This window comes from Podarcis filfolensis (genome assembly GCF_964270895.1).
Source record: "Podarcis filfolensis genome assembly, chromosome: 5".
Classification (NCBI taxonomy): domain Eukaryota; kingdom Metazoa; phylum Chordata; class Lepidosauria; order Squamata; family Lacertidae; genus Podarcis; species Podarcis filfolensis.
In genome coordinates this window covers 62,879,604-62,893,769 of record NC_139608.1, presented here as the reverse complement: position 1 = coordinate 62,893,769, position 14,166 = coordinate 62,879,604, and the positions used below count along the sequence as shown (strand labels likewise).

Below are 14,166 nucleotides of genomic sequence, written 5' to 3'. Positions count from 1 at the left end.
GGGCTCCCGCGCCTTGCGGAGATCTGCGCGAAGCCTGGAGGGCGAGAGGGGTCGGTGCGCACCGACCCCTCTCACTCTCCAGGCTTCAGCGAAAGCCTGCATTCGCCCCATAGGACGCACACACATTTCCCCTTCATTTTTGGAGGGGGAAAAGTGTGTCCTATGAGGCGAAAAATACGGTAATTTATGCCACAGAAGTTCAAAAACGTATCTATTTTGCTTCACCCAGGAGAGGTAAACTGGCACAGTCTCCCAATACCAGTTTTAAATTGAAGCCATTTAAAGATGATAATGAAAGGGACACCTTTTTCTAGCTGTCAAATACTTTTCAAAAAGCTAGAGCTTGTTAATAGTTTTGTTGGGTGGAGGAGGAGACAGCCTTTAAATAACGGGACTTGACTAAATATTTTAGTTCAAGAGACTGTTTTTAATATGCACGAAGACTCACTCTTTTTAGGAAGAGATCACTTGGTTAGTAGATTTTAGCATGTTTCAGTTTCATCTCTTTCAAGAAAGATCAGTATAGCTGGTTTAAGAACTGGAACAATGTAAAGATTCTAACAGTTCACAAATCTTTGTATGGAGCATGCCTAGATCTCTATGTACTTGTTTGGACAATCACATCTTGGATTAATACCCAGACACACGAAGGAGCATTTTAGCTGCGCATGAAGCTCTTTTACATGAGTTTCCATTAACAATGGTTTCCTGGTTAATCTTAACTAGGAATATATCTTCAACAGTTCTGGAATATGAAGCCATGGTTTGAAGTTGGTTAAATTTTGTTAATGGAGTACCTAGTGGTTTGTTTGTTTGTGCAACGGGGGATATACAGGCAGCAAAAGGCTTGTTCATGTCTCAAGCTAAAGCTAAATTCAGGGAAGCTGTCCCGAGTCAGTGGCTGGATATTACACAGTATGATTTCCCTTCCTGGTTTTTATAACTAAAATGCATATAATAAAAACAGGATTACTGTGAAAATTGTATAGTTCTTATCTGTAAATTTGCCCTTTGGCTCCATTTTGCTGTCTGTTTTGCAGAACTCTATGAAATCTTCTTATCTAGAGCCAAGGAACGATGGAAGAGTTTTGGGGAAATGGGTGCTGAGAATGATGCAGAAGGTAGGTTACAATGATACCCGTTGCTACTTTTACACTCTTCTAAGTAGAATGCCCATGATTAGCCAAATGACACATTCAGAAATATAGCACAGCCATTCATTGTAGGATCAAATGTTTGATACTTGCATATAGAAAGCTAACATTATCATCAACTAACATCTACAATTTGATGTGGTATAGTTCTGAGCAAGTTGAATCCCAATCAGATTTCTCAATATGTTCATCTCTTTGTTTGGAGATTCAGGCACAGTAGCAGATACCTTAAAATTGTCTGGTCGTTGAAATGTGGGTTTCCTTAAGAGAATGTGATACTGTTATGATCCAGTGGATTTGCCATAAAAACTGAAGCTGGAAGAGCTTAATAAAAGCAAGATAGATTTTATTGTCACAGGCTTTAAATAGCTCAGAAAGAAAGAAAGAAATCGTCTGCATTTGTAGTTTTGTGGGGAGGATACCAATTTAACCAACAGAACTGGCAATATCAGTTCAGAGTAAGTCTGGCCAGTTGTGATCCAACCTTATGAGGGATGAGGTGAGGGGAGAAGCCCTTTTCCAATATAAATATATGACGTGATGATATCTTAGCACGCTTGCTTGGGAAGTACAGTATGTCTCTAAAGAGGTCTGAAACCTGATTTCATGTTTGGGGAATAAGCCCTTCAGGAACAATAGATAGATGAGGGAATATAGTGTTGTGCTGAAGAGTCTCTTTGCTCTATGGGCCCCAGCTCTTTGTGCTGGAGAGCAGGCTGCTGTCAGCCTGGAAGAGCTGGCCTAGAAACTACCATGCTTTCAGAATAAACAGGAGCACAAACTGGGTAACTTAGGTCTTTGGCTTGAATAGTGGAACACTCCATAAGGAGCGGAAAACAACTGAGACTTCAGGATGTAACCCTGAAAAGGGGAGTTTTAAAATAAATGATGATAATGCCCAAATCACAAGTCAAGTGCTGAAGGCTACTGAGAAAGGATGGAGAAAGAATAGGACAAGTGGCCACAAGCCCAAATTGCACAACTGTGTTCTGGTTGAAGGGAGAAGGTAGAGGCAGAGCAAGGGTTAGAGAGAGAGGAAGAAGAAGCAAGCAAAAAAACCAGGCAGAAAGGGAGGAAGAGAATTAATGAAAGTGAGGTTTTTTCCCTATCACAGAAGAAGGACTGGTGAGAAGGATCCTTGGTGGAGTGAAGTAAAAATACAGGACACAGTAGAGCTTTTACTGTGCAGTAAAGCTTTTACGTACCCAGAATGAGTTGGGCACTGTGTCTCCTTGCAGGGCTGCTCTCAGGAGATATCCTTTCCCCAGAATTCTAAAAACAATTAGTTTTGTAAAATTGAAACAGGAAGTCTGTTGAAAGGTGTTTTCCAGAGGAACAAAAAGGGTGGATATGCTTTGGCTGTTTTCTGAAACAGGGAATGAATGGTGTGGTTCCATTGTGTCAAAAGGGCATGGGGATCTTCGTATTGCCAGTTTAATGAGTAGCAGGGTATTGTCCAAATTTAAATTAGGATGCAGTTGCTTTTGACTCGGCAAGTCCAAGAAATCTGTAGCTCCTGGACATTTAGGGTTAGGAACTCTCTTTCCCAGGTCCATAGAGAGTAGTGCACAGTTCAGATAGTCTGACATCCTTGTCCTGGGTTGCCGAGCCCTTGCCAACTATAGGATGGAAATTCTGAGACAAAATGGAGGTGAGGGGACAAAATGGGAGGATGGTGGCAACACATCTGTGCCTGCTTGAGTTAAGCCATTTTTAAAATCACCTCTTAAAACCTTTTTTTATTCTTGCAGTGGTATACCAAACACGACTCATAGGTTAAAATGATAGTTGAATGAAATAGCTGTTCTCTACACCTTTTCCTGCTTTCTGTAAATTGTTAGTATTTTCTTAATTTCTGATTGGAAGTAATAGTCAGACTACGTAGAAGATGGCCATAGTCTTACATTACTGTATAAATAACTCTACATACATATACATATATAAAAATCTGCATGCTTTAATCTCTGTAGATGCTGGAGTATCAGTTGCTGATCGGGAGGCTAGTTTGGAGCTAATAAAATTGGATATATCCCGCACATTTCCATCCCTCTATATTTTTCAGAAGGTAAAATGTTTTTGACTTTGTTCAGATACAAACATGTTAAACATGAGGTCATTTTCCCCGCTGTGGCTGATTTTCTTTAAAAAAAAATAAAAATCTGTCAATGAAAGGTTGTTTTTAAAAAAAATGGAATTTTCTGCCATGGATTCATGCAGCTGAAGAATTCCATGCTACATTAATAGTAGTGTGACTCAAAAATAATTTGAAAAGGCACTTGTGTATCAGGTATAAACTCTATAAACTTCATCTTCTTGGCATGGTACTTAGAGGGAGTGTTTTATCTGACCAGGTTAGCAAATGTTCTGTCTATGCATCTGTTTCCCTGCAGTCGAATAGTTAGATCTTTGACTTGCTTTATGTGCTTGCAAGGGTGGAGTGTGGGAGGGAACAAAGCAGCTATAGCAAGCAAGCTAAAATTCATTTTCCAGGCTGGCGAGTGCTGGGGTTTGGGGAGAGGTTGATTGATGTGTCCAACTAAAGCAATAGAATGTAAAAGCAGCTTGCAAACCTTGTTGCCTTCATTCACTGAGCAAACATAGCAGGACTTACGGGACTTAAGCCATTGTTTCTGGGGGGTGGAGCATAACTGCAAACAAAAGATCACCTGGTCAGCTAGACTTTATGCTTGCTCACCACTGCCAACTGGGAAGGTAAGCCAGTTCCACGGCTGTTCAAATAACAATATTCTGGCAGAAGTACAAGCGTACAAATCTGCAAGTGTTAAGTGTTTGGCTTTTCAAAAACGTGAAAAAATGGCATCTTACTATACTTACAAAACAGATTTCAGAGAACTGTTTGATAGTATATCAAATAACTAAATGAATGGTGTAGTATAAGGGAAAAAATATACTCACCCGCCTCCCTTTTCGAACATATGTCAGACCTCTGCATATGTTTTAATAGAAAAACGACAATGCCTGCACCTTTTAACATTTGTGGACTTGGATTTTTGGTATTGGCATTCCAGTCTATAATGCCACGTAAGAAGAAGCCCCTATACAAAGTTTTTTATATACCGTATTTTTCGCCCTATAGGGCGCACCGGCCCATAGGGCGCACCTAGTTTTTTTTTTGGGGGGGGAAGAATAAAGGGGGGGGAATTATTTCCCCCCCCCCGGCGCGGGGCTGGGGCGGGGGAAGCCCGAGCTTCCCCCAACCCCAGCCCCCAGAACAGGCTGCTATCCGCAAGCCTTGGGAGCCTGGTGGGAACTCCCGCGGGCTCCCCAGGCTTGCTGATAGCTTCCTGAAGCCTGGAAAGCGAGAGGGGTCGGTGCGCACCGACCCCTCTCGCTCTCCAGGCTTCAGCGAAAGCCTGCATTCGCCCCATAGGACGCACACACATTTCCCCTTCATTTTTGGAGGGGGAAAAGTGCGTCCTATAGGGCGAAAAATACGGTAGTTCCATCTCTGTGTATGCTGTTACAGTGTAACAAGCAAAATAGCAGGTCTCTTGACCCAAGGAGGCTTTTAATCCCCAGAGTTAAAATAGGATTTGTTTACTCAAGAGACTTGAGTGGTCTTCCTCTTTTGTTCCTGGTGAAACCGAAAGTGCATTCCAACTAGACAGAATAAAAAAAACCCAGAGAGCTGTCTATTGCAGAGTTAGTTTGCCTTGCTCAAGCCTCACCTGAAACTTTGTGTCTAGATAGTTTCCCTTCTTTGTTTGCTTAGCCAATTTGCATTCCTAAATGAACAGCCTGCAAACCCGAAAGTTAATTTTCAGCTCCGATATGAGTTACTAAAGGATGAAATAACAAATGTTCAGGTGTGAGGCTTTCTGTTTTGTTTAGTTAACCTCACCCCTGCTGCTACTAAATTGCAAAAAGTTTCTGTAATTTTCATTTATATGATAACCTAATGCAGCGTCGCCAACCTTTCTGAGCTGCAGTGGCTGCTGTCGGGGGTTTGGCATAAGGGCTGCCACATTTAAAAGCGCAGAAGAAAGGACAGGCCCTCAATGTGGTGCTGTCATGCCCCCCCCCATCAGCCACCTCATCGGGGGGGGGGGGATGCAAATATCAACCACTGCTGCAGTTACTTACAACGAGAAGCTGTTTGTATCTCTATTCAGAACGGATGAGAGGGTATGTGTCAAATCCTGGCATCCAGGGAAATGTAGACATGTTTAAGGGAGTGTGTTCAGTTTAGGGGAAGCTGAGTCAGTGCAAGCAGGAGCTGAGCAGGAAGAGCAAACAGTGTCTCATGGATATTTGAGTGGATAGTTACTGAGACATGTTGTGGGTACTGTAGGAGGTACAGGTGGGCACACCGTAACAGTGGGCAACATGTTGGTGACCTCTGACCTAATGTCTCCCCTAAAAAAGGAGGAGGAGGAGGAGGAGAACTATTAACAACCAAGAATCTGTCTGAAATTACTTTTTCACAATCTGGGACAGGGTGATAGTGGTGGAAGAAAATACACAAGTCGTTGTATGCAAGGCTTTCTCTGCATCTAAAAATGCTTGCTGGATCACAAGTGTTGTGAATTCAGAGTTAGATTTTGTCAGCACTGAAGCAGCTCTTGGCAGGATGTATAGTCCAGAGAACATTAGGAGAAAACAATGCACTTTGTCTGTACAGTTTGGAACTGGGATACTAATAACCAAGTTCACACTCTGGGGTGACTGCCAGCGTTCCTAAGTGTTGACATTTTTTAGCTCACTGTCCCTTTTTTGCTTGGAGGTAGTACAATAGAATGGAGAAAGTGTGCACTCGCCCGCACATGTGTTCATAGGTAATGGGTGGAGGTTTTTTTTTAGTCTTTTGGAGCTGTTACAGTTCTATGCAGTCAGGAACAAATGGACTTGTAGGAATTTCAGTGCTGCTGTCACACATATATAGCCAAGCTTCTGGGCATGCCTAACTTTGTATAGATTGAATATATTGTGACCCAGTGGAAATAGTCTTCTGAATTCAAAATAAAGCTAGAAAAACAAAATAAATGTTAACATATACGTTTCTTTTTTCCGTTGTTTTCACTTCAGGGTGGCCCTTATCATGATCTTTTGCACAGTGTCCTGGGAGCATATACATGTTACAGACCAGATGTAGGATATGTAAGTATCCTTAAAACATTGCCGTTCTTCACATTATAATGACGTTTCATACAAATATTAGCTTGACGTTTAAAGGAATAGTTTTTGCTGAGTAAACTATCTCAATATAGGTTGCCTGTGTAGCACCAGTAGAAGAGGTTGGTCTGTCTCTCATATTTGCACGTGTGCATGCACGCGTGCACACACACACAATGTCTCCATAGATACTTCAAAACACGATAGTTTTTTTGATACATACATAACTTCTTTTTGACTCCCTACCCCTCCTTTCCTGATGTTTATTTTGTTACTCCTTTTTATTAGCTGTTTTAAAACACATGTTTTTATTATCTAAACCCGATACCATTAATTCTTTCAATAATCCATTGCTTATATTTCAAATCCTGCCTGCAACTTCATGTATGGGTGATAGTTTTATAGATAATCCAATTGCTCTGTTGCATTTAGAGGAGTGGTGGGATACCACCAGCCAATGAGCCTAATTGGATCTGGCAGGGGTCTTACTCTGGCTCACAGGATCATGTTCCTCATTACACACCCGCCTACCCCACACCTGACATCAGATGTGGTGTTGCAGTGAAGGAACAACTGGGAGCTTGAAGTACACTTTCAGTATCTCTTTGACAAGGAGGTATTGTTGATAACATCGCTCAGCTGATTGGTGCTTTGAAGTTGTATGTTTACAGTTGTGGTTTAAATTCAAACTGCATCAGCAAAGGGATGTTTACTGACCAACTGTGTGGACAGCTTTGCTGGTACACAGAGAATAAATGTCTGTTTGCAGATGTGGTTTGGATTCAAACTGCACCAGCAAATGGATAAAGCAGACGGTTAGCTGCTTGGTGCTGATGACAAGCCCCTTTGATGTTACATGACATACCGATGTAGCCTGTTGTGGATGGGGAAGCTACGAATCTGTCCTGGAGCTGAAAATGTTTCCCAGCCCTGGTCTAGAGGTAATGGCTCAACTGTAGCCTGCAGAGATGAGTCTGTAAATCCTGTTGACATGTGATTGGGACTTACCAGTAATTATGCACCAGATTCTACTATAGATGTTCCTTCCCTATGGCATTAGCCCCTAGAAAAGCAAGGGGAGAAAATCCCTGAATGTATATTATTCACGTGTTGGCTTCACCACCTTATATTTGTTTGGTAACCACCTGCCAATTCTTCCTACTGAAGCTATAAAAAATACATTAGCAGCCTTACCCCAGGATGCTGTAGACTCCACCCATACATCCATGAGTGGAAACTTCAATGATTAAAGCCGGTCTAAGTTGCCCTAATCACTTTACTGCCTTGAGCATTTGCATGATTACTCATTAAGTACTGAATTTAGCATTTCTGTAACAAGTTAGCCTGGTTTTTTTGTCAAAACTGTAAATAAATTTGGTTGTGTTCTAGCCTTTACTAATACTGTAGCTTATAGATCCCTACCTTAATATAAAAATGAGACTGTTTACTTAATGCACTTTCACTGCTTTTGTTTTTTGAAGGTCCAGGGAATGTCCTTCATTGCTGCGGTCCTTATTCTCAATCTGGAAGAGGCAGATGCGTTCATTGCCTTTGCAAACCTCCTGAACAAGCCATGCCAATTGGCCTTTTTCCGTGTGGATCACAGCATGGTATATACAATTTCCAGAGTCTCGTAACTTACTGTTACTATTTCACTTGAACCATTTTGTGACTACTAGAATCTTTTTAACAGGCAGGAAATGGGTGTCAGTCTACACCCAGTAGAATTTCTGCTTTCCTAAAGAACAGTGCTTTGCATTCATACTTGCCACTAGCAGGGGTACTTGTGTCTCTGGAATGAAATCGGCAGCTATTTCTTTTGTTAAAATTTACCACCCCTTTTCAGAATTTTGTTCTGGTAGCTTCCTCTCCTATAATTCATTTTCTGGAAACAATGGGCTAATGACTACCCTACAGCCAATCTCTTGCTTTTGCCAGGATGGAAAAATAGCAATGAAAAAGTGACTAACTCATTTTTCTGTTGTCTACACTGTAAGTGTAGTTGGCTAAATTTGTTGCTGGAGAAGTACAGATACTACAGTTGTCATAGCAACTGCACTGGAAGTTTTACTATTTAAATGATGTACGCTGCACTTTCTTCACTAAAACCAGCAATATGTCCTGTAGACAGGGGTATAGCTTCCTTGAAGGCTTCATTAGTTATGGCACCCCGTGCGTCGTCGTCCCCAACCAGACTTTCATTAGCTTTTTTCTCTTTTTTCTTTACAGATGCTGAAGTACTTTGCAGCATTTGAAGTATTTTTTGAGGAAAACCTCCCCAAATTGTTTCACCATTTTAAATCCTACAAACTTACCCCTGACATATACTTGATAGACTGGTAAGTTGGAAGATTGGTTGAATAGGTTCTGTTTTGCTTTCTGTGTTAAATAGATAAACTTGCAGCTGAAGTTTGATAATACAGATAATGGGCACTCTGTAGAAAGTTCTCCATTCTGTGTGGTTGAGGGGGGCGGGGTGAGCAGTTGTTGGGGCAAGTTGGGAACGTAATTCCCATCTAGCTGTGATTGTCAGTGTCTAAACAAACTTACACGAGTGAATGTCTGCTCATGCAGTATAGCTTTCCCACTCCTCCTTCTCTCTTGCAGCTTCTTGTACCATGCTCCCTCAGCCAGGAAAAGCCTGGTATGGGGGACTGCAGTGGATTGGGAGGGGGGAGATCAGGGAAAATTTGCAGAGTCAGCTTGTGTGAGTGGGACACCTATCGGTGTGTCTTTCCCAGATCCAAAGTATTAATGGACTTCTAAATAAAATACCACTGACAGTGAAGGAGCTCAAAGTTCACTGCACAAAAGTGATGCCATGTAGTTTGTCCTCATGTTCCTGATACTTCTGATTTCCCAAAAAAATAAACCCCACCCCCCAGGATCTTCACCCTGTACAGCAAGTCACTACCCCTTGATCTGGCCTGTCGCGTCTGGGATGTCTTTTGTAGAGACGGAGAAGAATTTTTGTTCAGAACTGGATTAGGAATTCTTCGGCTATATGAAGATATCCTCCTGCAGATGGACTTCATTCATATAGCACAGTTTCTAACAAAGCTACCTGAAGACATCACGTCGGAGAAGCTCTTTACTTGTATTACATCTATTCAGATGCAGAATAGTAACAAAAAATGGGCTCAGGTAAGTGTTCATTTTTATTATAAATAAATTGGGTCACGTTAACTGTTGATTTTCTGCCCTTAAAAACATGTTGCCTAGGACAGCTTAGCGAGAATAAACTCAGTAAACAATTAAAATATATGAACATACTTTCTCTCTCTCTCTCTCTATATATATATACATACACACACACACAAAACAATATTAAACCATCAGCAGAAATGGGAGATAGGCTCTGGGAATCTGTGTGCAAAGGCAAAATCACATAAAATCAGGAATGCCCCTGGAACAGGACCCCCCCAACCTCTATCTGTCCAAAGCCAACGTACGAGTAGGCCTTGCCCCCCACGCATGATCTCGGGATGCTTGCGGGTCTTACCAGAGGCTGGTAAGCAAGGTAGAGGGCTTAAAAATCTCCCACCTTGCTTAGCAGGTTCTGGGAAGGTCTCATGAGGGCCCTGGTGTGTTCCTGCAAGATGTTCTGTGTCTGCATGGGGAGGCAGTACAACTTGCCTACCTGTCATTTTCAGGAGGGAGTGGGGCATGCTGTCACGATGAGAGAAACCATTCAAGGCCCCTGAAGTGTTCTGCTACTTCATGGGTGGTGTACTGAACTCTTATTAAATGGGAAATACCTTTAGCTACACTTCCTTAAACTCAAAGCATTTGTATTTTAACCCCATGGCGAACTACTACACAGCTACAGTGTGCAGCAATATTTCTGTTCTAAGTTCTTGACCCCGCAATTGTGTGCCTCCTGCTCTACAAGAGTCCCAAAAGAGTCCCAAAAGAGCAGGTGGTGTAAAATGAACAATGTATCTTTCCATATTAAACCCTTCTGTAGGCTAAAATGGAAAATTAGCTGTGTTGTTTTAAATTGTGGATAACCCTTGTTGACTGGAGAGCAGAAAGAAGGGCTTCATGTGTTTCTAAGGCAGACCATTTTCAAGAGTCATGGTGCTTTTTCGTTCCCTATTTTCTATTAATCACTTGGGGATTGATACTTTGTATATTGGGTTACTCGGGGGAAAAGAGATGGAGTGGGAACGAAATAATCTTCAGTGATTATGATGGATGCAACGAACCTGCAATGAGGTATCAGTATTGATAAAAGTTAATGAGAGATTGAATAGTGTCTGATTTTTAACACTTACCTAAAAATCAATTTGCAGGTGTTTGCATCATTAATGAAGGATAGCAAAGAAGGAGACAAGAACCATAGTCCAGCACTAAAAAGTTAATTTCAAGTTTATTGGAAATAATAAAGAAACCACTTGCTTGTTAAAGGATTCTAAACATCTTATCAATGAAAACCACTAAGAAGAAACAGCTTGGGAAGACCTAAGGAAGAGACAGTATTTGACTGAGTACAGTGGTGGAATTTGATGAAATGTTCACCCTGTTGCCAGTATTAAAGAGCTTTTTGTGGGAGGAGCCCTTTTCACAGGAAGCAAAACAATAAAAACTTCTGAAACTGAGAAAGTGGCTAATGCATATTTAATATTTAAAGTTGAATGCAATAAAAATTTGTAATAACTTTTGTTGGTACTTTAAATTTTTAGGGATACCTTTTTTATGATGATCACAAAGGCACTTTTGGGAGGAAAGCAGGCGTTTAAAAAGTAAGGCCCAAAAACTGCTACCTGAACCAAACATTTTGGTACAAATACCTCCAAAATTAACCAGTGAAATTCTTAGGACCAAATAAGTTTTTTTGCTTTGGTATACATGCCAGATAATAGGAGGCTTTATATATGTCTTGCTAAACTCCTTTTAAACTGCAGCTTCACTCTTCGGTTAAATGAATGTACGTAAGGTGGAACAGAGTATGCTGCGTCAAGTCTTGCCGCAAAGTCATTGGCAAAAAGTCTTTTGGCCTAAAGATGGCAGTGGTTAAGAGAACTATTTTAACTGTGTGCTTGTATAAGCAACTGATGGGTTTCTGGAATTTTGCTTCCTGAAGTACTTGGTAGGTAGCTTGCTTACATTACAGAAAAATTGGATTCCTATTCCATGAAAATCAGATCAGTTCTTGATTTATTTTTTAAATCAAAGTGACTTATACTTGATGATAAACACTAGTATAATTAATAAGCTAGTGACAAATGCTTTTGCACATTTTAAGCAATGTTAATGTGAAAGTTTGAGTCCCTGTATATTAAAACCTTTCTCACTTAAATGCAAAATGGAATAGTTTTGAATTGCAGTGTGTACAATAATTAATACCCTAAATCCATACTGTCAGTCACATCTAACATCAGCACTGTACTGTAAATGTGATCTATGGAAGCTCTTAAACTTCCTTCACACTCCAAAACATTTTAAAAATGACATTTGAACTGGAGGGAGATGGAAAGGATACCTCTTAAACTCTGAGCAGCTAATGCTTGTTCTTTCTAAATCCATTTTGATAGTATTAATGTAAATAAAAATGCATTATGATTTTTTTTTGTACCTGGTCCCTGTACGTGGAAATGAAGTGGAAATTTATCATTGCATTAAAAAATTGAAAGAAAAGAGAGACTACTTCAGCTGTCAAGTGTTAAAAGAAGTTGCAGAACCGGTTTTAAAGATTTGGGTTACAGTATGTTGGAATATTTATGTATCGTTATCAGATTTAAAACTACACTTTATATTACTTACAACATACAATTTGAAGTTAAAATGTCTTTCTTTTCTTATGTATTTACTTACTTGGTTCCCGTGTATGTCCTCTGTTTGGGTTCTCTTGTACAGTTTTCTTACTTTTCAAGTATACACATGTATATAAATTGTAAATAGAAGGTATTTTGCCTTCATTCAAGACCACTAGTAACTATTCCTATGTAAATAAAACTTGTAAGCAGAATGAGTGATGTCTCTTCATTTAATTCTCCTGCTCAGATGCAAAGCTATATTGAAAACTTCTGAATCTTCAGTAGCTTCTACAGATTTATATTTCAGACATCATGACCCCATCTATAATGGAAGCTGGGATTCTAAGGGGTGACATTTTAAAGTCTACAAATAGAGTTCTCGGTAAAAGGTTATGATTGGTTGAAACTTCACAGGGAATTACAATCCTTCTCACAAACATTAACTCAGTTTGGAACAAGTCTGTGCAAAACTATTTTTTCTTAAACAGAGTGGCTAAACAGCTGGCCCTGTGCCAGGGAATGTCTTGGCAGAGAAGCAGAACCCAGAGAAGCAGAGCTCAGACATAAACCGTAGGGTTTTTTTACCCATCCCTGTTTCATATGCAACTACCTGTCCCATTTAGTTCCTAAATGTGGTAGTTTGGTACAAACCTAAGGCAGCTGCCTACAGGACCAAATGTAAAGTGTAATTTTTAAAAATCAGGATAGATGTATAGCATCATTACAAATGAACAGATTTTTCAAGATTCCTCACACAGACTAGGAAAGAATACTGATTTCTGTGTTTTTTTATCCCGTGGTGTGGAAGACATGGGGTATGCAATAAAAGCATTTTTTCTTAGATTTTCTATGATGTTTTATGTAAATGGAGTGGTTCTGTTGAAAGGCCCTTTTGCAAATGCCTTTGGAGCTGGAACTGAGGTCAGGACTCTGAGAGATAAGTTCTTTGATAAGTACACCCATTGCATGAGTGAGTTGCATGAGATGAGCCAGGTCTAATAGGTGTAAAACCTGTGAATTAATTCCAAAGCAGTGTTCTTGTGAAAACTTAGGCCACAGACTCCCCTGAAGCAGGCTGAGGCTTAAAACAGTGATAGGTACCTGAGCAGAACAATTTAAAGAATTTTTTTTTCCATTTGTTGCCATCTACATTTAGAAACCACCTTTCTGCTATGTGATGCTGGGTTGAAGTAATACGTAATTGCATTCTGAAGAATACTCTGACATGTCCCTTTCTGGCTAAACTTCCCTTAAATGTTTAGCATGTACTTTTTCAGGATATTGGCACGGAGAGCTGAGCTGCATCAAACCCATGTACTTGCTTATAGCAGTTTTTGCTAGTCTAAGAAAATGTCAGGCAAGTAAAACTGTTGCTATAGAATTTATGCATGCGAGCGCCTCACCCTCTGCTATTTTATATCCCCTTCCTTCTACGAGGAAAAAGGAAGCACTCAAGACCTTTGGTTAAATGAAATTTGTGTTTTAAAACCCCATGTGCAAATCTTTGGGTTTCTAATGCCACGCGTGAGATGTTGTACCAGGGCCAATCAGGCTATAGCAGGCAGGTTACAGGTCTGGATAAATGTAGGTGAACACTAGATTGGACAACACTACTATCTCCTAAAATAAACTTTGCTTTGTTCCTTGGTAATGTGCACCTCCACAATCGCAACTGTTTTCTGACCCCTTCAAATGCAGCCACTTGTTTTTTTTGGCTGAAAGTATTGGTGCTAATAGGACGCGGGTGGCGCTGTGGGTTAAACAGAGCCTAGGGCTTGCCGATCAGAAGGTCGACGGTTCGAATCCCTGTGACGGGGTGAGCTCCCGTTGCTCAGTCTCAGCTCCTGCCAACCTAGCAGTTCAAAAGCACATCAATGTGCAAGTAGATAAATAGGTACCGCTCCAGCGGGAAGGTAAACAGCGTTTCCGTGCGCTGCTCTGGTTCGCCAGAAGCGGCTTAGTCATGTTGGCCACATGACCCGGAAGCTATACACCGGCTCCCTCGGCCAGTAAAGCGAGATGAGCGCCGCAACCCCAGAGTTGTCCGCGACTGGACCTAATGGTCAGGGGTCCCTTTACCTTTATTGGTGCTAGTCTCCTCGTCCCATTTCTTGGCAGGT

At 40.9% G+C, this 14,166-nt stretch overlaps 1 protein-coding gene across 4 annotated transcripts in view; it reads left to right on the top strand.

Moving 5' to 3' along the window:
- TBC1D12 (TBC1 domain family member 12) overlaps positions 1 to 12,258 on the top strand; it is a 51,395-nt gene extending 39,137 nt beyond the window's left edge. For 2 of the 4 annotated variants that reach the window (XM_083614100.1, XM_083614099.1), the window contains 7 exons: positions 1,041 to 1,121; positions 3,125 to 3,219; positions 6,201 to 6,272; positions 7,769 to 7,897; positions 8,517 to 8,626; positions 9,173 to 9,431; positions 10,583 to 12,258. In XM_083614100.1, coding sequence (XP_083470226.1) covers positions 1,041 to 1,121; positions 3,125 to 3,219; positions 6,201 to 6,272; positions 7,769 to 7,897; positions 8,517 to 8,626; positions 9,173 to 9,431; positions 10,583 to 10,651 — 815 coding nt within the window. In that variant the 3' untranslated portion in view covers positions 10,652 to 12,258. Of the gene's footprint in view, positions 1 to 1,040; positions 1,122 to 3,124; positions 3,220 to 6,200; positions 6,273 to 7,768; positions 7,898 to 8,516; positions 8,627 to 9,028; positions 9,432 to 10,582 lie in introns of all 4 variants that reach the window. The other 2 variants (XR_014548142.1, XR_014548143.1) reach the window with 2 other exon arrangements.
- Positions 12,259 to 14,166: the final 1,908 nt, after the last annotated feature.